The 23,524-nt window shown below is 42.1% G+C and overlaps 1 protein-coding gene across 1 annotated transcript in view; it reads right to left on the minus strand.

Annotated features, from left to right (window-relative positions):
* LOC120915878 (olfactory receptor 1G1-like) overlaps window positions 1–23,524 on the minus strand; it is a 63,505-nt gene that overhangs the window by 37,652 nt on the left and 2,329 nt on the right. The window contains exons 2-3 of the mRNA XM_040326689.1: window positions 4,442–5,353; window positions 1,032–1,060 (exon numbers count right to left, since the gene is read on the minus strand). Coding sequence (XP_040182623.1) covers window positions 1,032–1,060; window positions 4,442–5,353 — 941 coding nt within the window. The remainder of the gene's footprint in view (window positions 1–1,031; window positions 1,061–4,441; window positions 5,354–23,524) is intronic.

The following is a 23,524-nucleotide window of genomic DNA, read 5'->3' on the forward strand; positions in this document are numbered from 1 at the left end:
TTTTTATATTAAATTGTTCAAAATGAGAAAACTATAAAAGTCCAGAATTTTATTTATTTATTTTTTTGTGATAATATAAAGTACTATAGCATATTTTTCTGTAGTTCATATTATATTACATTAAAGGAATGTATAGTAGTTTGCACATATGTTCTTCATTTACTACAATCCCTCGCTTAGGAGGCCAGTGCCTGATCACAAAAAATAAATACAAATTCTGGACTTGCCCAATTGGGGCATGTTATAGTTTTCTCATTTTGAGTGGATTTCTAAAATGTTTAATAAAAATATTAGAAATCCATTCGAAATTAGAAAACTATAAAATGCCCCAATTGGGCAAGTCCATATTTTTTTTGTGATAATATAAAGTACTATAGCATATTTTTCTGTAGTTCATATTAGATTACATTAAAAAGAAATGTATATTAGTTTGCATATATTTTCTTCGTTTACCACAATCCCTGGCTTAGGAGGCCAGTGCCTGATCACAAAAATAAACAAAATAAAAATAAAACTTGCCCAATTGGGACATTTTAAAGTTTTCTAATTTTGAGTGAATTTTAATTTTTTTTATAAAAATATTAGAAATATACTCAAAATTAAAAAAACTATAGATGCCCCAATTGGGTAAGTCCAGAATTTATTTGATTTTTTTTGTGATAATATAAAGTACTATAGCATATTTTTCTGTAGTTCAAATTAGATTACATTAAAGGAATGTATAGTAGTCTGCACATATTTACTTCAATCCTTGGCTTAGGAGGCCCGTGCCTTATCACAAAAAAAATAAAATAATAAATTCTGGACATTTTATAGTTTTCTCATTTTGAGTGGATTTCTAAAAATGTTATTAAAAATAATATAAAGTAAAACAAGTACAAAGATAACAAGTGAAGCACTCCTAAGCCAGGGATTGTGGTAAATAAAGAAAATATGTGCAAACTAATATACATTCCTTTTAATGTAATCTAATATGAACTACCGAAAAATCTGCTATAGTACTGTATATTAAAAAATATATATATAAATGCCCCCCGATTGGGCAAGTGCAGATTTAGGGGCAGATTCACGTACATCGGCGCATTTTTGCGTCGGGCGTAGCGTATCTAAGATACACTACGCAGCCGTAACTTACTTTTTTATTTTCGAATCCTCAAAGAATCCGCGCTGTAAGTTACGGCGGCGTAGTGTATCTTTGGCGGCGTAAAGGCGCGCAATTCAATTCGATGTGATGGGGGCGTGTTTTATGTAAATACGGCGTGACCCGACGTAAACAACGTTTTTTTTGAACGGCGCATGCGCCGTCCCTGGGGGTATCCCAGTGCGCATGCCCGAAATTAAACCGGAACAAGCCAATGCTTACGACGGTGACGTCATTCTACGCAAATCCCTATTCGCGAACGACTTACGCAAACGACGTAACATTTAAAAAATTTGACGCGGGAACGACGGCCATACTTAACATTGGCTGCGCCTCATATAGCAGGGGTAACTATACGCCGGAAAAAGCCGAACGCAAACGACGTAAAAAAATGCGCCGGCCAGACGTACGTTCGTGGATCGCCGTAACTAGCTAATTTGCATACTCGACGCGGAATTAGACGGAAACGCCACCTAGCGGCCGGCGGAAAAATGCACCTTAGATCCGACGGCGTACTAAGACGTACGCCTGTCGGATCGATCCCAGATGCAGTCGTATCTTGTTTTGTAGATACAAAACAAAGATACGACGCGGGAACTTTAAAATTACGCGGCATATCAATAGATACGCCGGCGTAATTCTTTTGTGGATCTGCCCCTTAATTTTTTATATACAGTCCTATAGAATATTTTTCTGTAGTTCATATTAGATTACATTAAAGGGATGTATATTAGTTTGTACATATTTTCTTTATTTATTAAAGTCAGGACTAAGAAAAAAATAAAATAAACATTAAAAATATTTTTAGCCAGGTTAATATGAAACATTGTTTTAGTATATTATTAATTCCCTTTTTAGTCAGCGGGTGGATTATTACATTCTTTTTCACATCTCAGTCTCTAAATATTTGCAACATTATTGAAAAAAGTCTTGTTTATAACGCTCAAAATTTATACACACAAGTGACTTCAACCATATTGGATGGGTCATGGCTTAGAAGGCCGGTATCTTACCCCTTTAGGCCACCGGGGGCTTCACTGGTCAGCTCTTTCAGTATGCGGCTTTTTGTGAATATATACGGTACTACAGCATATTTTTCTGTAGTTTGTATTAGATTACATTAAAAGGAATGTAATGTATATTATTTTGCACATATTTTCTTTATTTATCTAGCAAAAAAAATGTAAAATATTTTTAACCAGGCAGTTTGTATTAGATTACATGAAACAAATGTATATTTGCACAAATATCATTTATTTATTTAAGTCAGGACTAAAAAAAATCAATATAAAAAAATATATATATATATATACACCAGAATAATTCAACCCACTTTACTCTTAGGCCTCGTACACACGAGGGGATCTGTCTGATGAAACCGGTCCGTGGACCGTTTTCATCGGACATGTCCGCCCGGAGATTTTGGTCTGATGGTTGTACACACCATCAAACCAAAACCCGCGCGGACAGAATACGCGGTGACGTGACGACGACGTGAAGGCGCCGATGACGCGGTGACGTGCGCAAACCCGGAAGATAAATGCTTCCACGCATGCGTCGAATCACTTCGACGTCATGCGCGGGTTCTCGAGCCAGCGGACATGTCCGATCGGTCATACAGACCATCGGACATGTCCGGCGGACATCGTTCCAGCGGTCAAGTTTCTTAGCATGCTAAGAAATTTTTGTCCGCCGGAAAACGGTCAGCTGGACAATTGTCCGCTGGAAAACGGTCCGGTCGGCCGTACAGACGACCGAACATGTCCGCGGAAACTGGTCCATGGACATGTTCGGTCATGTTCGGTCGTGTGTACGAGGCCTTAGGGGTAGATTTCCTCTCACTTCCTGTTGTCTCCCTCCGTTTTGTAAGTAGGAGTCGTATGGAAGTTGGGTGTTTGTAACTCGGGGTCAGCGTCTATTTGGATGATGGACTACAGTGGAGCAAGAGCAGGCTGGAGGGAATCGAAGAGGACACAAGCTGGCCTGGGAGCAATGAAAGTTGGGTTTGTGTATAAAAATGTAAGTACTTTCGACAGCATTTGTCAAGTCATTGTTATGTACAGTATTGAGATATTATTTCAAAAATCTAATAGCGTATGACCAACTTAAGACTTCTCTGTATATAGAAAATTACACATACAGTGGAACCTCGGATTGCGAGTAACGCAATACGAGCACTGTATTTTTTTAAAATCCTAACTCAGTTTGGGAGTGTTGTCTCACAAAACGAGCAGGATTCAAGCCAAAGCGGTGTGCAGTACCACGCTTGGCCTGAGGTGGGGGGGGTTTGGGCGCGGGAACCTAGCGGAGACAATTGGCGCAGTTCAGGAAAAGACTCTGAAATACGCCGTTTCCAAGCCATTCCGAGGTTTGCAGAGGTCAGCCGAGCTGTTCTCTGGCCTTTTCATGTGTTCCTGAGGCTCCCCGGCGCCCCCCCCACCTCTGGCTGCATGCGGTATTGCATGCCATTGAAGTCAACGCAGAACAAATTATTTTCGTTTCCACTTACTTCAATGGGGAAACTCGCTTTGATATGCGAGTGCTTTGGATTACGAGCATTCTCCTGGAACAGATTATGCTCGTAATCCAAGGTTCCACTGTGCTTTCGACAGCATTTTTCAAGTCATTGAGAATTTGTTATGTACAGTATTGAGATGTTCATTCAAAAATCTACTAGGTTATGACCAACTTAAGACTCCTCTGTACAGTGGAACCTCGGATTACGAGCATAATCCATTCCAGGAGAATGCTCCTATTCCAAAGTACTCGCATATCAAAGAGAGTTTCCCCATTGTAGTCAATGAAAACGAAGATAATTTGTTGCGCAATGACTTCAATGGGATGCAATACCGCATGCGGCCAGAGGTGGGGGGCGCCGGAGAGCCTCAGAAATGGCCGAAAAGGCCTGAGGACACTTCGGCTGACCTCGGCAAACCTCAGAAAGGCTTCCTACCCAAGATTTGCAGAGGTCAGCCATGCTGTCCTCGGGCCTTTTCGTGCATTTCCGAATGGCGCAGATGGGCAACGTTTGGCTTTGCTTGGCTCAGGCGCCCCCCACCTGAGGCCAAAAGCGGTACTGCACACCGCTTTGGCCTGAATCGTGCTTGTTTTGCGAGACAACACTCACAAACCGAGTCACGATTTTTTTTTAAATACAGTGTTCGTATTGCGAAACGCTCGTTAACCGCGTTACACGCAATACGAGGTTACACTGTATAAAGAGAATTACACATACAAATACCCTACCCTCCTTTCATGTTTTACATAAATCTACAATTTTTCACATATTTTTTCCCTTGATGAACAACCTTTTCATGGCCCCTTTCACCTCCTTATTTCTCAGGGAGTAGATGTAGGGGTTGAGCATCGGGGCCACCACCGTGTAGACCACACTCAGAGCTTTGTCATAATTTACGGAATCGAGGGAAGACGGACGCAGGTACATTAAGGCGATGGTCCCGTAAAACAAGATCACCACTATGAGGTGGGACGAACAGGTGGAGAAGGCCTTGTACCGGCCGTCGGCCGAGCGGATTTTAAGAATGGAGGAGATGATAAAGCAATAGGAGTACAACACTATGATGAGCGGGATCAAAACCGGTAGGCCGCCTTCCGTATAGATTAAAAGCTTGTTGAGAGAAGCGTCGGAGCAGGCCAACTGCAACAAGGGGCCCATGTCGCAGAAGAAGTGATGGACCTTCTTAACACCACAAAAACGCAAGGTGGACGCCATCAAGCTGTGTAGAAGTGAATGCAAGGCTGAAGCCAACCAGGAACCAGTGACCAGAAAAACGCACACATTTCGGTTGATGATGGTGGTGTAATGCAGTGGGGTGCAAACGGCCACAAATCGGTCGTACGCCATTACCGCCAGTAAGAAGCACTCAGTGCAGGCAAAACACAAGAAGAAGAACAATTGTGAGATACATTCCAGCAATGTAACAGTCTTATTCTTTGATAGAATGTTATCCAGCATCTTTGGGACGATGGCTGAGGTGTAGCACATATCAACGAAGGACAAGTTGCCCAAGAAGAAGTACATGGGAGTCTGGAGGTGAAAGTCGGTCTTTATCAAGAGAATGATGGTTAGATTCCCGAGAACGCCGAGGAGATACAGAATCAGAAATACCACAAACACTACATTTTGTTGCTCAGGAAGCTCAGATAACCCAAGGATGATAAATTCTGGATTATTGCTGAAATTCATGTCTTCTGCAACAAAAAGAAAAAACAAAAAATAATAGAAAACCTACGATCAAGTCAAATTAGATGACTTCCCATCTTGATAAGACCAGGCTATAAAGATGTTATACAGTGCTTTAACCACTTAGGGACCTAGCCTGTTTTTCAGACACAGGGCCAGATCCACAAAGAAGTTACGCTGGCGTATCTATTGATACGCCGCGTAACTTCTAGGTTGCTCCGGCGTATCTTTGTTTTGTATCCACAAAACAAGATACGCCTGAAGCTGGGCTAGATCCGACTGGTGTACGTCTTAGTACGCCGTCGGATCTAAGGTACATATTTACGCTGGCCGCTAGGTGTCGAGTATGCAAATTAGCTAGATACGCCAATCCACAAACGTACGTCCGGCCGGCGCATTTTTTTTACGTCGTTTCCGTAAGGCTTTTTTTCAGCGTAACGTTACCCCTGCTATATGTTAAGTATGGACGTCGGGCCAGTGTCTAATTTTCCGTCGTGTACATCGTTCGCGTAAAACGTTTGCGAATAGGGCTTTGCGTAGAATGACGTTCACGTCGAAAGCATTGGCTTGTTGCGGGTTAATTTGGAGCATGCCCACTGGGTTACCCCCACGGACGGCGCATGCGTCGTTCAGAAAAAACGTCATTTACGTCGGATCAAGTAAAATTAACATAAAACACGCCCACATCTTTATCATTTGAATTTCACGCCCTTACGCCGGCAGATTTACGCTACGCCGCCATAACTTTAGAGGCAAGTGCTTTGTGAATACAGCACTTGCCTCTCAAAGTTGCGGCGGCGTAGCGTTACTACGATACGCCTGCCTAAAATTACAATGCGCTACGTGGATCTGGCCCTCTTGTGTTTACAAGTTAAAAACAATTTTTTTTGTTAGAAAATTACTTAGAACCCCCAAAAATTATAATTTTTTTTCTAACACCCTAGAGAATAAAATGGCGGTCAATTCAATACTTTTTGTCACACCGTATTTGCGCAGTGGTCTTACATTTTTGGGAAAAAATCACTTTTTTTAATTAAAAAATAAGACAACAGTAAAGTTTTTTTTTTTTTATATTGTGAAAGATAATGTTACGCTGAGAAAATTGATACCCAACATGTCACGCTTCAAAATTGCGCCCGCTCATGGAATGGTGTCAAACTTTTACCCTTAAATATCTCCATAGGCAACGTTTAAAAAATTCTACAGGTTGCATGTTTTAAGTTACAGAAGAGGTCTAGGGATAGAATTATTTCTCTCGCTCTGACGATCGCAGCGATACCTCACATGTGTGATTTGAGCACCGAGAGGATTTCCGTGATAGGCGGAACACTGAGCACTAACTGCTGGGAAACTGAGTGTTCCCCTATCACAGACGAGAATGAGGAGGAGGCACGGCTTTTGAATACTGGATGGATGGCCGCCGTCTGACTGTATGCACGACGCGGCTCTCATTAGGTATGCATGCACAGACTCGAGTATAAGCCGAGGGGGGCATTTTCTGCACAAAAAAATGTGCTGAGAAACTTGGCTTATACTCGAGTATATACGGTATATACAGTATTTTTTTTACACAAATAGAGATTTCTTTTGTCTGTATTTTATGGGTTTTACTTTATATCTCCTTGTTTGTCAACACAGGGCTCTGGTCTGTGATTGGACACAGCTGATCAAAGGGTCCCGGCCATGAATCATTAGCTGGGACCTGCTGACGAAATCCCACTGTGGGTGTCGACACGGGGGCACACATGCACGTGCCCAAAACCCGGAAGACACCAGCGACGTTTTAGTATGCAGTACATTGCAGGTGGGTGGTCCAGAAGAGGTCAAAGCACCTGTGCAAGATGAAGGAACTCCTAAAAACAAGACCTGTTGCGGTACTTGAGGACTGAGGTTGGGGACCTCTGCTTTAAAGCCTATCTCCATGAATTACTGTTGGCTAGCATGGCTAAATTGTAGTAGCATTTGCCTCGTACAGTAAGCTGTGTGTTCTTCCACCTTGCTAGGCAATGCTGTATCCTGGCCTAGGCCAACAAGGCCCAGGCCTAGGGCAGCACTTTGCAGGGGGGCAGCACGGACAGTGTCCCCGCCGGCTTGCGCTACACTGTTGGGCAAATTAGTTTAGCGCCCCCATAAATCGGCCGCACTGCTTCCAGTATGTGGGCGGTTGGCATTCTGCAACTGTGGGGGGGGGGGGCGTTGCTTCAAACTTTTTACCATCCCTGTTCCATTGCAGAGATTTCCCTTCACTTCCTGTCCCATAGCCAAACAGGAAGTGAGAGGAAATTTATGCAAATTAAGGGAATCCATTACACCCCCCCCCAGGCCATCAGAACTAGTTTCCCCACTTGAAAATTTCAGGGTGGGTCTTAAACTGCAAGGGGTGTGGCCTTGACAGGAAGGCGTGGGTCATATTTAAATTAGGGGGTGCACGAATTTAGTCAGGCCTTGGGCAGCACAAAACCTAAATACACCCCTGTTGCTAGGACCAACTTACTCCTGAAGCCAGAAACATAAGAGGGTCGATTGTATAGCACCTTGAGTCATTCAGGAATCTCCTTGTATTTTTATGAGTGAATACAAGGAATTCTCTGATTTGCCATGATGGAGATCATGACATCACAAGCAAATATACCTTTTTTTAAATCACACACACATACACACACATTACTTATTTTTTGGTAAGTATTGTGACACTAATGGCCGTCATCCATAATGTACATATATAGGGAAAAGGAGTGTGATGGAAGTTACTAAAATTAATATTTTATTATATGCTACTTTGTGCTAAAATCACTCAAATGTTTCTTTTCTTTTATTATTTATTTTATTTGCTTTTATTTCTTGATAAACATATGTATGTGTGGGTTTATACTACACGTATTATTATCCTTAAATGAAGTTATGACAGATTATAATGTTTTAAAGTTACAAGTACGTCTCAACTTGAAGTGAGGACAAGAGAACTAATAATACAAAACAGATGTCTTCAAACCCCTCCTAAACAGCTGTCATCCTCCCACTTCGTTCATCGAAGAAGCATATATGGCTCTGAGTGAAGAAAGCCCCTTTAAACTTGGGTGTAAGGACCCTGTAATGACACGAGGACTGTTTGTGCCAAAAATGAACTTGCAAGGATAAACCACCCTTATATGGACTAAGCCAATGAAATGCGCTCATGTGTTTGATGTCATTTTGTCTATAAAGCTATAGGAAATAAAGGGTTTGGCCTCTCTCTGATGCTGGAACACCGTAAGAAACAGAGCTCCATCTCAGTTCTCTGCATACTTTCACAATTTGGGTCCAACGGCAGAATGGGGTTTGCCCTGAAATTGTGTCAGGGGTCTCAATCCTTATCAGGAGAACAATTGGATATCGGACTTTACAGGCCAGACAAAAGTGTTTGATATTATAATAAAAATATAAAATGTTATTCAATGGAAAAAGTTTAAAAGTCATATAACAATAATGAAATAAAGGATGTGTGTGTACATATTCTTTATAGGCCCTGACGAAGCGATTTTGGGGAAACACGTCGGCACATCAGGATTTGCTCTATCAGCGCTCAATTTTTGGATTGTATAATCTGACAGCACTATCTGATTTTATTTATTCATTTCATTATTGTTATATGATTGTTAAACTTTTTCTATGGAATAAAATTTATGGGCCAGATTCACGAACAATTACGGCGGCGTAACGTATGTCTTTTACGTTACTCCGCCGCAAGTTTTCATCGTAAGTGCTTGATTCACAAAGCACTTGCGTTTAAACTTGCGGCGGCGTATCGTAAAGCCGTCCGGCGCAAGCCCTCCTAATTCAAATGGGGCGGGGACCATTTAAATTAGGCGCGTTCCCGCGCCGGACGTACTGCGCATGCTCCATTTTGAAATTTCCCACCGTGCTTTGCGCGAAATGACGTCGACCTGACGTAATGTTTTGAACGGCGACGTGCGTTACGTACTTTCGTATTCCCGGACGACTTACGCAAATAACAAAAAAAAATTAAAATTTGACGCGGGAACGACGGCCATACTTTAACATGGGCTGTCTATTGTTACACCACCTAAATAGCAGCCGTAACTTTGCGACGCAAAAAGCCGACTAGCGACGACGTAAGAGAATGCGACGAATGCGCGTACCTTCGTGGATCGCCGCAAACAGCTAATTAGCATACCCGAACGCGGAAAACAACGCGATCTCCACCCAGCGGCCGGCGAAGTATTGCATCCTAAGATCCGAAAGCGTACGAAGCCGTACGCCTGTCGGATCTTAGCCAAATGCCATCGTATCTTTGTTTGTGAATTACAAATAAAGATACGACGCGGCAAATTTGAAAGTACGCCGGAGTATTAGCAGATACTCCGGCGTATAAATATCAAACTCCTGTTGCCTGGCCTTTAAAGTCAGATATCCACATATACTTTATTATTACAAAAAAAAAATAGCATCAAGCTAAATCACATTTTTTTTTTCATTTTGATTTTAATTGTCAATGCCTGTTCAATAAACAAAGTAAGTCATGTTCAAATATTTTTTTTGAAACTTTACTTTGTTTATTGAATAGGCATTGACAATTAAAATCAAAAAATTTTAAAAATTTGATTTAGCTTGATGCTATTTTTTTGTAAAAATAAAGTATATGTGGATATCGGATTTTACTTGCCAGGCAAAGGAGTGTTTGATATTTATAATAAAAATATAAATTTTATTCAATAGAAAAAGTTTAAAAGTCATATAATTACTTCTTTATCTGCTGAACAACACAAACGGTAAATAACCATCTATGTTCCAATGTAAGAATAAAACATGAATTCTTTTTTTTTTCTTTGAGTCATGTTCAAAAAAATGTTGACACTTAAAAAAAAAAAAGAATTCATGTTTTATTCTTACATTGGAACATAGATGGTTATTTACCATTTGTGTTGTTCAGCAGATAAAGAAGTAATTCTGGCAATGACGAAGCAATTTTGGCGAAACACGTCGGCACATGAGGCGTTGCTCTATCAGCACTGAATTTTTTTTTTTTAAATTGTATAATCTGGTTTTAATTACTTGTTTTATTATTGTTATATGACTTTTAAACTTTTTCGATTGAATACAATGTATATTTTTATTATAAATATCAAACACTCCTTTGACTGGCCTGTAAAGTCCGATATACTTTATTATTACAAAAAAAAAGCATCAAGCTAAATCAAATTTTTGATTTTAATTGTCAACGCCTGTTAAAAGAATTGATGTTTTATTCTTACATTGGAACATAGATGGTTATTTAACATTTGTGGTGTTTAGCAGATAAAGAAGTAATTCTGGCAATGACGAAGCAATTTTGGCGAAACACGTCGGCACATGAGGCGTTGCTCTATCAGCACTGAATTTTTTTTTTTCATTGTATTATCTGGTTTTAATTATTTGTTTTATTATTGTTATATGACTTTTAAACTTTTTCTATTGAATACAATGTATATTTTTATTATAAATATCAAACACTCCTTTGACTGGCCTGTAAAGTCCGATATCCACATATACTTTATTATTACAAAAATATAGCATCAAGCTAAGACACATTTTTTAAATTTTTGATTTCAATTGCCGACTTTCTCTATTGAATAAAATTTATATTTTTATTATAAATATCAAACACTCATTTGTTTGGCCTGTAAAGTCCGATATCCACATATACTTTATTATTACAAAAAAAAAATAGCATCAAGCTAAATCACATTTTTTTTAAATTTTGATTTTAATTGTCAATGCCTGTTCAATAAACAAAGTGAAGTGTCAAAAAAATATTTGAACACGACTCAAAAAAAAAAAAAAGAATTCATGTTTTATTCTTACATTGGAACATAGATGGTTATTTAACATTTGTGTTTGTTCTGCAGATAAAAAAGTAATTCTGGTAATGACGAAGCAATTTTGGTGAAACATGTCGGCACATAAGGCGTTGCTCTATCAGCACTCAATTTTTCGATTGTATAATCTGACAGCACTACCTGGTTTTAATTCTTCATTTCATTATTGTTATATGACTTTTAAACTGTTTTTATGGAATAAAATGTATATTTTTATTATACATATCAAACTCCTTTGTCTGGCCTGTAAAGTCCGATATCCACATTACTTATTACTACAAAAATATAGCATCAAGCTTAGACACCTTTGTTTTATTTAAATTGACAATGCCTGTTCAACAAAGTGAAGTGTCAAGAAAATATTTGAACACGACTCAAAGAAAAAAAAAGAAAAAATAAGAATTCATGTTTTATTCTTACATTGAAACCTAGATGGTTATTCGCCATTTATGTTGTTCAGCAGATAAAGAAGTAATTTTGGCAATAAAGTATTTAATACATTTTTTTTTAATTCTTACCTGCTACTGAGGTGTGCTTTGTATGGTAGACATACAATTTAGTATTCACCTCTTCGTATATTTATACTATAACCTTCACCTCGTGCTAGTGACTGAGCTCCCTAATGTAAATGATGTAAGCTCTATGCAAATATCCCCAAACAATAATCATTTTAATTGTATTTATTTAGGTGATTGGTCCCACAGTTCAAACACATTCTTCTGTACTAATCCACAAATGGAAAACACAACTATACAAATAAACTTTAGAAAGAGCTACAGATCAAGCTAGGCATGTGCATTTCGCTTCGTTCGGAATCGAAATTCGGACAAATTTTTCATTATGCATACGAATTCCCGAATTGCAATATTAATGAATATTAATGAATTTACCGAATCCGAACTAACGTTTTCGATTCCGAATCGAAAACCCGCGGACGAAATTCGATCGGAATTCGAAAAAAAAATTATATTCAAATTGAATTCAAAAACAAATTCTATTCGAAAAGAGACTATTTGTTTTCGAATTTGGTGGAAAACAAACGAATTTCGAAAACGAATTTAACACATGTAACGAATCTAACTTAACGAAATTAATTAAATAACGAATTAAAACGAAACGAAACAAAAAAAATTTTTTTCCTTTTGCACATGCCTAGATCCAGCCAAAAAAATTAGTATTTGCATGACCATACTGTAAATACACTAAGGCCTGGATTCACAAAGGAGTTACGACGGCGTATCTCCAGATACGCCGTCGTAACTCTAAGTGCGGCCCGTCGCAACTCGGCGCCTGATTCATAGAATCAGATACAGAAAACAGTGTGAAAGTGTGATTTATGGTTTATTTCATTTAAACACGTTATATATACTATGTTATAGAATCAGATACGCCTCACAGTTGCCTAGATACGAGCGGCGTAAGTCTCCTATGCCGTCGTCCTTTTTTACGCTGGCCGCTAGGTGGCGCTTCCGTATATTTCCACGTCGAATATGCTAATTAGCTAGATACGCCGATTTACGAACGTACGTGCGCCCGGCGTATCAAGATAAGTCGTTTACGTAAGACATACGCCGGCGTAAAGTTACCCCTCATAAAGCAGGGGTAAGTCATGTTAGGTATGGATGTCGGAAACGTACGAACAGCGTCGTATTTTCCGTCGTTTGCGTAAGTCATCCGTGAATGGGGCTGTGTGTAGGTTACGTTCACGTCGACTAAGCGGACGTAATTTACTTTGAAAATTCAACGTGATACTGAGCATGCGCGCGCATGCGCCGTTCGTAAAAAGCGTCATTTACGTGGGGTCACAACACATTTACATACAACACGCCCCCTAACAGACTAGTTTGAATTAGGCGGGCTTACGCCGTGTCAGATACACTACGCCGCCGTAACTTAGAGCGCAAGTTGTTTCTGAATACAGGACATGGCGCTCTAAGTTACGGCGGCGTAGTGTATCTGAGATACGCTACGCCCGCCTAAATATAGGCGTTTGTATGTGAATTTGGGTCTATATCAGCAAAGGTTTTGTGGACAACACCCGACCCCCACACCTATATGAGCATAGCAAAGACATTGTACACCAGGCTTTTTCAACCTTTTCAACACAGGGGAACCCTTGAAATAACTTTAAGTCCCAGGGAACCCCTGCTAAAACTATTATATCTTCAACTCATGATACATTAGTGCAGACTTTCTCAACTAGGGCTCCCTGGAACCCTAGGGTTCCTCCAGAGTCTGCTTGGGATTCCTTGAGCTGTGGCTGATTGACTTCCCATTTGATGGTGCTTGCACAATTCTGGAGCCTATGCCAATTGGCAGAGCCAACTGCATAACACTAATGTTTTTTTTTAGCTGTCTATAAGGGAGGCATTATGACCACCATGGCAAAAGGGTAACTTTTCCCACTGATCTCCAACAAATTGTTTTAGAAGGGGTTCCGCAAGTCCTGAAATTTATACTTCAGGGGTTCCTCTTGGTTTTAAAAGGTCGAGAAAGGCTGCATTAGTGTGATGGTCGGTGGGAAGAATGCTCCTTACACTTGTGGTCATTGGGAAGATTTACTATCTTACAGAGAGCTGAAAAGATTAATGGTGTCAATGGGAACTTATCTGATGAGACAGAAATTGCTCATTGCTCAAGGAACCCCTAGCCACCTCTGGAGGAACTATTGATGGAATCCTGGTTGAGAATCCCTGTCCGATCGTGTGTCCGACCGTGTGTACGGGGCTTAAGAGAAAGTCTATCTTAATATGGATTAGCCGCGTGTTGCGATGTATTTACGAAAGTACAACATTACGAATCCATTAAAACGAAAATTATTATCTAACAAAATTATGAAATTTCGAATCAACTAAAATAAATTAGACAAAATTACGAATCATTCAGTATAAACGAAAATAAAACTGTTACGAAAATACCAACGGGTCCGAATAGGAAAACTTGAGTCTTCCGAAATACGAACGGGTCCGAATAGGAAAACTTGAGTCTTCCGAAATACGAACGGGTCCGAATAGGAAAACTTGAGTCTTCCGAAATACGAACGGGTCCGAATAGGAAAACTTGCGTCTTCCGAAATACGAACGGGTCCGAATAGGAAAACTTGCGTCTTCCGAAATACTTTCCGGGTCCGAATAGGAAAACTTGAGTCTTCCGAAATACGAACGGGTCCGAATAGGAAAACTTGAGTCTTCCGAAATACGAACGGGTCCGAATAGGAAAACTTGAGTCTTCCGAAATACGAACGGGTCCGAATAGAAAAACTTGAGTCTTCCGAAATACGAACGGGTCCGAATAGGAAAACTTGAGTCTTCCGAAATACGAACGGGTCCGAATAGGAAAACTTGCGTCTTCCGAAATACGAACGGGTCCGAATAGGAAAACTTGCGTCTTCCGAAATACTTTCCGGGTCCGAATAGGAAAACTTGAGTCTTCCGAAATACGAACGGGTCCGAATAGGAAAACTTGAGTCTTCCGAAATACGAACGGGTCCGAATAGGAAAACTTGAGTCTTCCGAAATACGAACGGGTCCGAATAGAAAAACTTGAGTCTTCCGAAATACGAACGGGTCCGAATAGGAAAACTTGAGTCTTCCGAAATACGAACGGGTCCGATTAGGAAAACTTGCGTCTTCCGAAATACGAACGGGTCCGAATAGGAAAACTTGAGTCTTCCGAAATACGAACGGGTCCGAATAGGAAAACTTGCGTCTTCCGAAATACGAACGGGTCCGAATAGGAAAACTTGAGACTTCCGAAATACGAACGGGTCCGAATAGGAAAACTTGCGTCTTCCGAAATACGAACGGGTCCGAATAGGAAAACTTGAGTCTTATGAAATTACGAATATTTCCGAATCTATGGAACGAGACGAAACGGAACAAAAAAAATACACATTTTTTTGTTGTGCACATGTCTAATTATAGGTGTAATAGGCAGGTGTCCACAAAAAGCACTTATGCTGGAATTGCTGCACTTCTCTCTTCTGTCACCAGGTGGCCGGGTATCTGGTGACATTAGATAAGACAAGGGCACTGCAAGGACAGATTAGGAATGAGTGAGGTATCTCAGCCAAATGGACAGGGATTTTCTTGGGTCCCTTGGCCTGCTTGGAGAACATATTTATTTGGGTGGAGTCAGGTAATCAGGGTTCTGTGCCACCTGGACAGCTGTCTGGGTGGACGTGGGTCATATTGCCCCTGGCTGCAAGGCCAGAAACCTTTTGCCTATCCAGGGGACATCTGGCTGCTAGGCTATCTGAGGGCCTATCCAGAAGCAGTGCAGGGTTGGGACTGCGGTCTTGTAGTCCAACCAAAGCTGTTGATATTGTTACGTTTAAAAAGTCCTTTGACGTCAACTGAGACCACTGTCATAAGCCTTCCATAGGCTAACTGTATTGTTTGTAAACGATTGTATGCTACCAAGTAGGAAATGTATTACTATGCAAGGAGCATATTTATGCCGAATGTTATGCTGGTCTACATTCTTAATATTTCATAGAACTTCTACACTAAAGCTGTAGAGCACATTACTTAGATGAACGGCAGCAGAGCGGCTCTACCTAGTACGTGATCTGGCAGCTCTGGGTAGGGGGCGCCTGCCGGTGAACTGGCCGGACTGTGATTAGACACAGGACAAGCCGATTAGCAGTTTCCGGCCAATGGATGTCCACCGGCACCAGCTGATCAGAGAGAAGAGGGACAGGACAGGGCTCTGCCTACGTCAGGCATGTCCAAAATCCGGCCCGGGGGCCAAATGCGCCCCCCCGGTTGATTGAATATGGCCCCCCTTGGGATTTGGATATATATATTGTTTGTGGCCCTCAAGATATATACTGTATTTATTGGCGCTGCCTTGGAGGGGACAGGGAGGGGGCAGGATGAGCAGATTACATGAAGAGAATCTCCTCTTTACTCAGCAGCATTTTTATTGGAAGTCCTGTCTTCTGGGATGCCATTGGACGACTGTTCTGTCTATCATAGGAGGCGGGACTTTGTATTAAAGAGGCCACAGAGTAAACAAGAGCTTCTCCTGTTTGTAATCTGTCTGCACTCGTCCCGCCCCCTCCCTCTGCCCTCTGAGGCTGCAGATGGGCATCGTTCAGGCTGCACTGATGGCAATGGCAAGGCTGAATTCATGGCACATGTGAGGCTACATTTATGGCACATGTGAGGCTGCATTGGTTGCAATGGTAAGGCTGCATTGGTTGCAATGGTAAGGCTGCAATGGTTGCAATGGTAAGGCTGCATTGATTGCAATGGCAAGGCTGCATTCATGGCACATGTGAGGCTGCATTCATGGCACATGTGAGGCTGCATTTATGGCACATGTGAGGCTGCATTTATGGCACATGTGAGGCTGCATTGGTTGCAATGGTCAGGTTGCAATGGTAAAGATGCATTGGTTGCAATGGTAAGGCTGCATTCATGGCAATGGTAAGGCTGCATTCATGGCAATGGTAAGCCCGTGCGTGTTATAAAGGCGATAAATACGGTCTATCCAAATAACACGCCCAAGCTCATCCTTAGTCCTAAGCAGCGCTCTGGGATTCGTTGGGGCCACAAAAGAAATCTATACAGTGGGGGAGATTCATAAAGAAGATACGCCGTCGTATCTCTGAGTTGCGACGGTCGGATCTATGCGTCTGATTCATAAGAATCAGTTCCGCATAGATCTCCCTTAGATCCGACAGGTGCAAGTGACTTACACCGTCGGATCTTAGGCTGCAATCTCCCGCCGGCCGCTAGGTGACGCTTCGGTTTTTTACGCGACGAATATGCAAATTCCGATTTCCGCCGATTCAGAAACAAACTCCCACCCGTCGCTTTTTTTTTACGTTGTTTGCGTTCGGCTTTTTCCGGCATATACTCACCCCTGCTATATGCGGCGTATCCAATGTTAAGTATGGCCGTCGTTTCTGCGCCGAGTTTTGAATTTTTAAGTCGTTTGCGTAAGTTGGTGGCGAATACGGATGGACCTAATTTACGTTCACGCCGAAAACAATGACGTTCTAGCGACATCATTTGGAGCATGCGCACTGGGAAAAATCGCGGCCGGCGCAGTCACAGTACGATCGGTGCAGGGACGCGCCTGATTTAAATAATACACTCCCCCTAGCAGCGGAATTTGAATTCCGCCGGGGGAGTTACGATCCGCCGGCGCAAGTTTCGAGGTAAGTGCTTTCTGAATACAGCACTTGCCTCAAAAAATTGCACTGGCGGATCGTAAATAAGATAGATTACGCGGATCTAAAGATCCGCTGATCTATCTGAATCTAGCCCATGATATCCAAATAACATGCCCAAGCTCATCTCTTCACCACACACAGCCACAAAGGCAAGAGAATTCTTGTTGGGCCGTGTATTGGTGCTCAGACGAACACAATTAGACCGGATTTTAATGGTTCAAAGAATGTCAGGCAAAATAGTCGGCCCTCACGCATGTTCACTTCATCAAATCTGGCCCTCTTTGAAAAAAGTTTGGACACCCCTGGCCTACGTAAACAATGCAGGGCTCTGTCCCATCAGTGGGGAAGTGATGGATTTTCATTCCCTGCAAAGTAGGGAATAAAATTCACCACATCCCTGATAGTAAAATCACAACATAGTACACACAAAAACACTTTGGGCGATCAATGGGTCAAATGTGTGCCTCTGTTGTTTATCCCCTTCCCAGCCAGTGTCATTAGTACAGTAACAGTGCATATTTTTTTAGCACTGATCACTGAATTCGTGTCATTGGTTCCCGCAAAGTGTCAAAAATTTCAGACTGTCCGACATACTATCGCAGTCCCGCTATAATTCGCTGATCACCGCCATTACTAGTATAAAAAAAAAACTATTTTTTATTTTATTTTTTAACAAAAATATGTAGCAGAATACATATTGGCCTAAATTTATGAACATGTTTACATTTTTCTTTATTGGATATGTTTCATAGTAGAAAGTAAAAATTGTTTATTTATTTATTTGTTTTATTTTTTCAAAATTATTGGGTCTTTTTTTTTGTTTATAGTGCAAACAAAGAAAACAAAATGCAGATTTGATCATATACCACCAAAAGAAAGCTCTATTTATGGGGAACATAGATTCTATTTGGGTACAGGGTCTAATTTTTTTTACCAAAAATATGTAGCAAAATTAATTTCGGCCCAAATTTATAAACATGTTTACATTTTTTTATTGGATATGTTTCATAGTAGAAAGTAAAAATTTTGTTTTATTTTTTCAAAATTATTGGGTCTTTTTTTTCATTTATAGTGCAAAAAAAAGAAAAAATGCAGGATTTGATCAAATACCACCAAAAGAAAGCTCTATTTATGGGGAACACAGGGCCAGATCCACAGAGCAAGTACGCCGGCGTATCTACTGATACGCCGGCGTACTTTCAAATTTCCCGCGGCGTATCTTTAGTTTGAATCCTCAAACCAAGATACAAAGGCATTTGGGTAAGATCCGACAGGCGTACGGCCTCGTACGCCTTCGGATCTTAGATGCAATACTTTGACGCCCGCTGGGTGGAGTTTGCGTCGTTTTCCGCGTCGGGTATGCAAATTAGCGATTTACGACGATCCACGAACGTACGCGCGGCCGTCACATTTTTTTACATAGTCTGTAGTCGGCTTTTTCCTGCGTATAGTTAAAGCTGGTATTTTGCAGCGTATAGATAGACTTGCCATGTTAAGTATGGCCGTCGTTCCCGCATCAAAATTTTTATTGTTTTTTTTTTGCGTAAGTCGTCCGTGAATAGGGATGGACGTAACTCACGTCTAAGTTAAAAAAATGACGTCGTTGCGACGTCATTTCGCGCAAAGCACGGTGGGAAATTTAAAAACGGAGCATGCGCAGTTCAATCGGCGCGGGGACGCGCTTCATTTAAATGAATCACGCCCACTACCCGCCGATTTGAATTCCGCCGCCAGAAATACACTACGTAACTTAAGGCGCAAATTCTTTGAGGATTCGAAGATCCGCCAGGTAAGGTACGGCGGCGTAGCGTATCTCTGATATGCTATGCGGATCTAATTATGTGGATCTATGTGGATCTGCCCCATAGATTTTATTTGGGTACAGCGTCGCATGACCGCACACTTGTCAGTTAAAGAAACGCAGTGCTGTATCGCGAAAAGTAGTCATGAAGGAGGGTAAATCTTCCGGAGGTCAAGTCTATATGGTGTACAGGAATGTATGTTGTATTTGTTTAGAATGAAAAACACAATAAAAAAGTATTTGGAATAAAAAAAAAAAAAGTTTTTGGGTTTAAAACCGCTTTAATGATAGCCTGGCGAAAATTTTGAAAAGGAGCCTACAGCACCATTGGATGGCATATTTGAAATATTTGTATGTGCTACTTCATATTTAACTAGAAAAAAAAAAAAAAAGTAAAGATAATTTTTTTTTTTGCTTTTTTTTTTACTTCAATTGCATGTTTTAATCTTGAGCATGTTAAATAAAGAAATACATTATATATTAAACATTTGTCACTTTGTTGTAGAATACAGGAACTTTGATTGTGTGAATCTAACATATGCATTTAAAGTTTGATCTTGGTGAGACTTTATAATTAAATTGTTTACAATAAATATTCTGACAGCAATTTATGCCACCAAGAGGTTTAAATGAAAATCAAATTAATAACATTTTTAATTATGCCCAAAGCAGTCAACAATTTTCAGACTCGTTAGCAGAGTAAAAGTAGATTTTACCACCTGGGAAATTAGCAGAATACACAGATTACAGCTGAATCATTCTGGAAAAAATATCCTCACTTCATTTATTAATAAGAACCTGTACAAAAAAAAAATATGGAGGCTGCCATTACTGACTTCCTTCTGCAAATTCTATTAGCCTGGCTTTAAGACAATGGGCCAGATTCACAAAGAGATACGACGGTGTATCTACAGATACACCATCGTATCTCTGACTTACACTGGTCCTATCTATGCGCCTGATTCATAGAATCAGTTACGCATAGATAGGGCTAAGATCTGACAGTGTTACAATGTGTTACACTGTCGGATCTTTTTTTCAATTTAAAAATGGCGCCGGGGGCGTTCCCGCTAATTTACCTTGAATAATATGTAAATCAGCGAGATACGCAAATTCACGAACGTACGTGGACCCGACGCAGTCTTCTTACGACGTTTCCGTAGCGGCGCCCCCGTCGTATACTTACCCCTGCTTTCATCAGGCGCAGCCAATGTTAAGTATAGCCGGCGTTCCCGCGTCGAATTTGAATTTTCTAACGTCGTTTGCGTACGCCGATTCACAAACACGCGCGTCGCAAGTCACGCTCACGTCGAAACCACTGACGTCCTAGTGACGTCAGTGGGAGCAATGCACGCCGGGAAATTCCCCGGACGGCGCATGCGCATTTAAATCGGCGCGGGAACGCGCCTGATTTAAATAGTACACACCCCCTAGCCGCCGAATTAGAATTCTGCCGGGGGATTTAGGATCCGCCGCCGCAAGTTTGGAGGTAAGTGTTTTGTGAATTAGCCACTTGCCTCTCAAACTTGCGGGAGCGGATCTTAAATCACGTAGATCGAGCGGATCTATAGATCCGCTGATCTACGTGAATCTGGCCCAATGATGCAGATCTGGTCAGAGTCAGATTCAAATCAGAACTTGTAATTAGTAAAGGTTATCATCTTTGATGGTGTAAAACAGGGGTCTTCAAACTTTTTTAACAGGGGGCCGGTTCACTGTCCCTCAGACCGTTAGAGGGCCGGACTATAAAAATTCATTTCAAGCCCCCCCTCACCATTGCAAGCCACTCACGATCATTGCAACCCTCCCCCTTCATCATTATAAGCCCCAAGCCCCCCTTACAATCATTAATTGCAAACCGATCATGATCATTGCAAGCCCCCCCACCTCACGATCATCACCCCCTCATTGCAAGCCCCCCTCGCCATCATCATTGTAAGCCCCTCATTGCAACCCCCCCCCCCTCACAATCATTAATTGCAAGCCGATCAAGAACATTTCAATCATCATCATCATCATCATCCTTCATCATCATCATCCCTCATCATCATCATCCCTCATCATCATCATCCCTCACCACCACCAGCTCCCCATCATCATCCCTCACCACCACCAGCTCCCCATCATCATCCCTCACCACCACCAGCTCCCCATTATCATCCCTCACCACCACCAGCTCCCCATCATCATCCCTCACCACCACCAGCTCCCCATCATCATCCCTCACCACCACCAGCTCCCCATCATCATCCCTCACCACCACCAGCTCCCCATCATCATCCCTCACCACCACCAGCTCCCCATCATCATCATCCCTCATCCCCATCCCTCATCATCATCATCCCTCAACCACCACCGGGCCGGTTTAAAGTCCTCCGCGGGCCGCAGTTTGAGGACCCCTGGTGAAAAAGATCAGCATGACAGCCAGGGACATTGCAGAAGGAGAGGAAACGAACAGCAGCAGCCATATTTCCTCATGAGGTCTTCTGGTACAATCTTTTTGTAGCGGCCTGCTACTTTCTAGCTGGCGCTGCTTTAAATTTAGAGGGTAGTCTGAGCGTTAGTTGACTCAGACCGTATGATTCTTTTAAAATTTTGGGCCTCTGTTCCAGCCATGGCTGTACTGTCTGTGAGTGACCACTATTGTTGCCTGGGGTGTCGTTACCACCCCAGGCCAAGGGTGGCAGCAGTCAGGTCAAGGTGTTTTGGGTGTTCCCCTTTGGCAGCCAATCAGTGGGAGTTGATCGTCCCACTGTGCATGCTGGGGAGGAGTACTTAAGGGACAGACGCCATTGGCCCGGGGTCGTCCCACCACCCCCCGTGAGTGGCCCTCTTGGCTGGGGGTGCGTGTTCAAGTGTTCCTGGCATCCGGGACCATGTTGGTCTGGGGTTTTGATCTACCAAGTAGGCCCGGTATTCAGACTGGGTCTATGGGCCTTTCTTTATCTAGATGGCAACTCACCTCCTCATAGAAGGTGACCTGTGCGAGCTAATCCTGTGGCGCCCCCCCCCCCATCTTCACCCCTCGCCCCCTGGTCACCTAAACATATACAAAGAGGAAAAAAATATTTGTAACAAATAATTCGTTTTAAATTTAACTTTACATTACACAGCACCCTGCACCTCTGGCCCCCTTTACATTACACAGCACCCTGCACCTCTGGCCCCCTTTACATTACACAGCACCTTGCACCTCTGGCCCCCTTTACATTACACAGCACCCTGCACCTCTGCCCCCCTTTACATTACACAGCACCCTGCACCTCTGGCCCCCTTTACATTACACAGCACCCTGCACCTCTGGACCCCTTTAAATTACACAGCACCCTGCACCTCTGGCCCCCTTTACATTACACAGCACCCTGCACCTCTGGCCCCCTTTACATTACACAGCACCCTGCACCTCTGGCCCCCTTTACATTACACAGCACCCTGCACCTCTGGCCCCCTTTTACATTACAGTAGATACGCCGTCATAACTCCGAATCTGCGCCGTCGTATATTTAAGCGTATTCTCAAATCGAGATACGCTTAAATGTTGCTAAGATACGACCGCCTGCGCCATCGTATCTTAGCTGACTATTTATGCTGGCCGCTAGGGGGCGTGTACGCTGATTTATGCCTAGAATGCGTAAATCAGCGAGATACGCCTATTCACGAACGTACGCTTGCCCGTCGCAGTAAAGATACGTCGTTTACATAAGGCGTTTTCAGGCGTAAAGATAATCCACCAAAAAGATGGCGCAGCCAATGTTAAGTATGGACGTCGGAACTGCGTCGAATTTCAAAATGTTTACGTCGTTTGCGTAAGTCGTCCGTGAATGGGGCTGGCCGTAATTTACGTTCACGTAGAAACCAATGAGTCTTTGCGGCGTAATTTGGAGCATGCGCACTGGGTCATGTCCACGGACGGCGCATGTGGGGTCATGCCTTATTAACATAAAACACGCCCACCTCTTCCCAATTTGAATTAGGCGCGCTTACGCCGGCACATTTACGCTACGCCACTGTAACTTAGGACGCAAGTGCTTTGTGAATACAGCACTTGCCTCTCTAACTTACGATGTATATGAGATACGCTACGCCTGCCTAACGTTAGGCACGTCTACGTGAATCTGGCTAATAGTGTACAGTCTCTGGCAATTCCACTTTAAATATCTCCAATGCACTCAGCTATAATTGGATAAATCTGTGTCAGGTAAGTAGGCCAGTGACATGAATCTGAACTAATAAAGGTGTTCTGGTTTTAATTCTGTGATTCCGAGGCTGAACACAAATTGATATTCTGGAAAATGTCTCCATCACACTTTTGTCACGGGGCTTCAGTGGTCAGACCTGG

This window comes from Rana temporaria, chromosome 10 (assembly GCF_905171775.1).
Source record: "Rana temporaria chromosome 10, aRanTem1.1, whole genome shotgun sequence".
Taxonomy (NCBI): domain Eukaryota; kingdom Metazoa; phylum Chordata; class Amphibia; order Anura; family Ranidae; genus Rana; species Rana temporaria.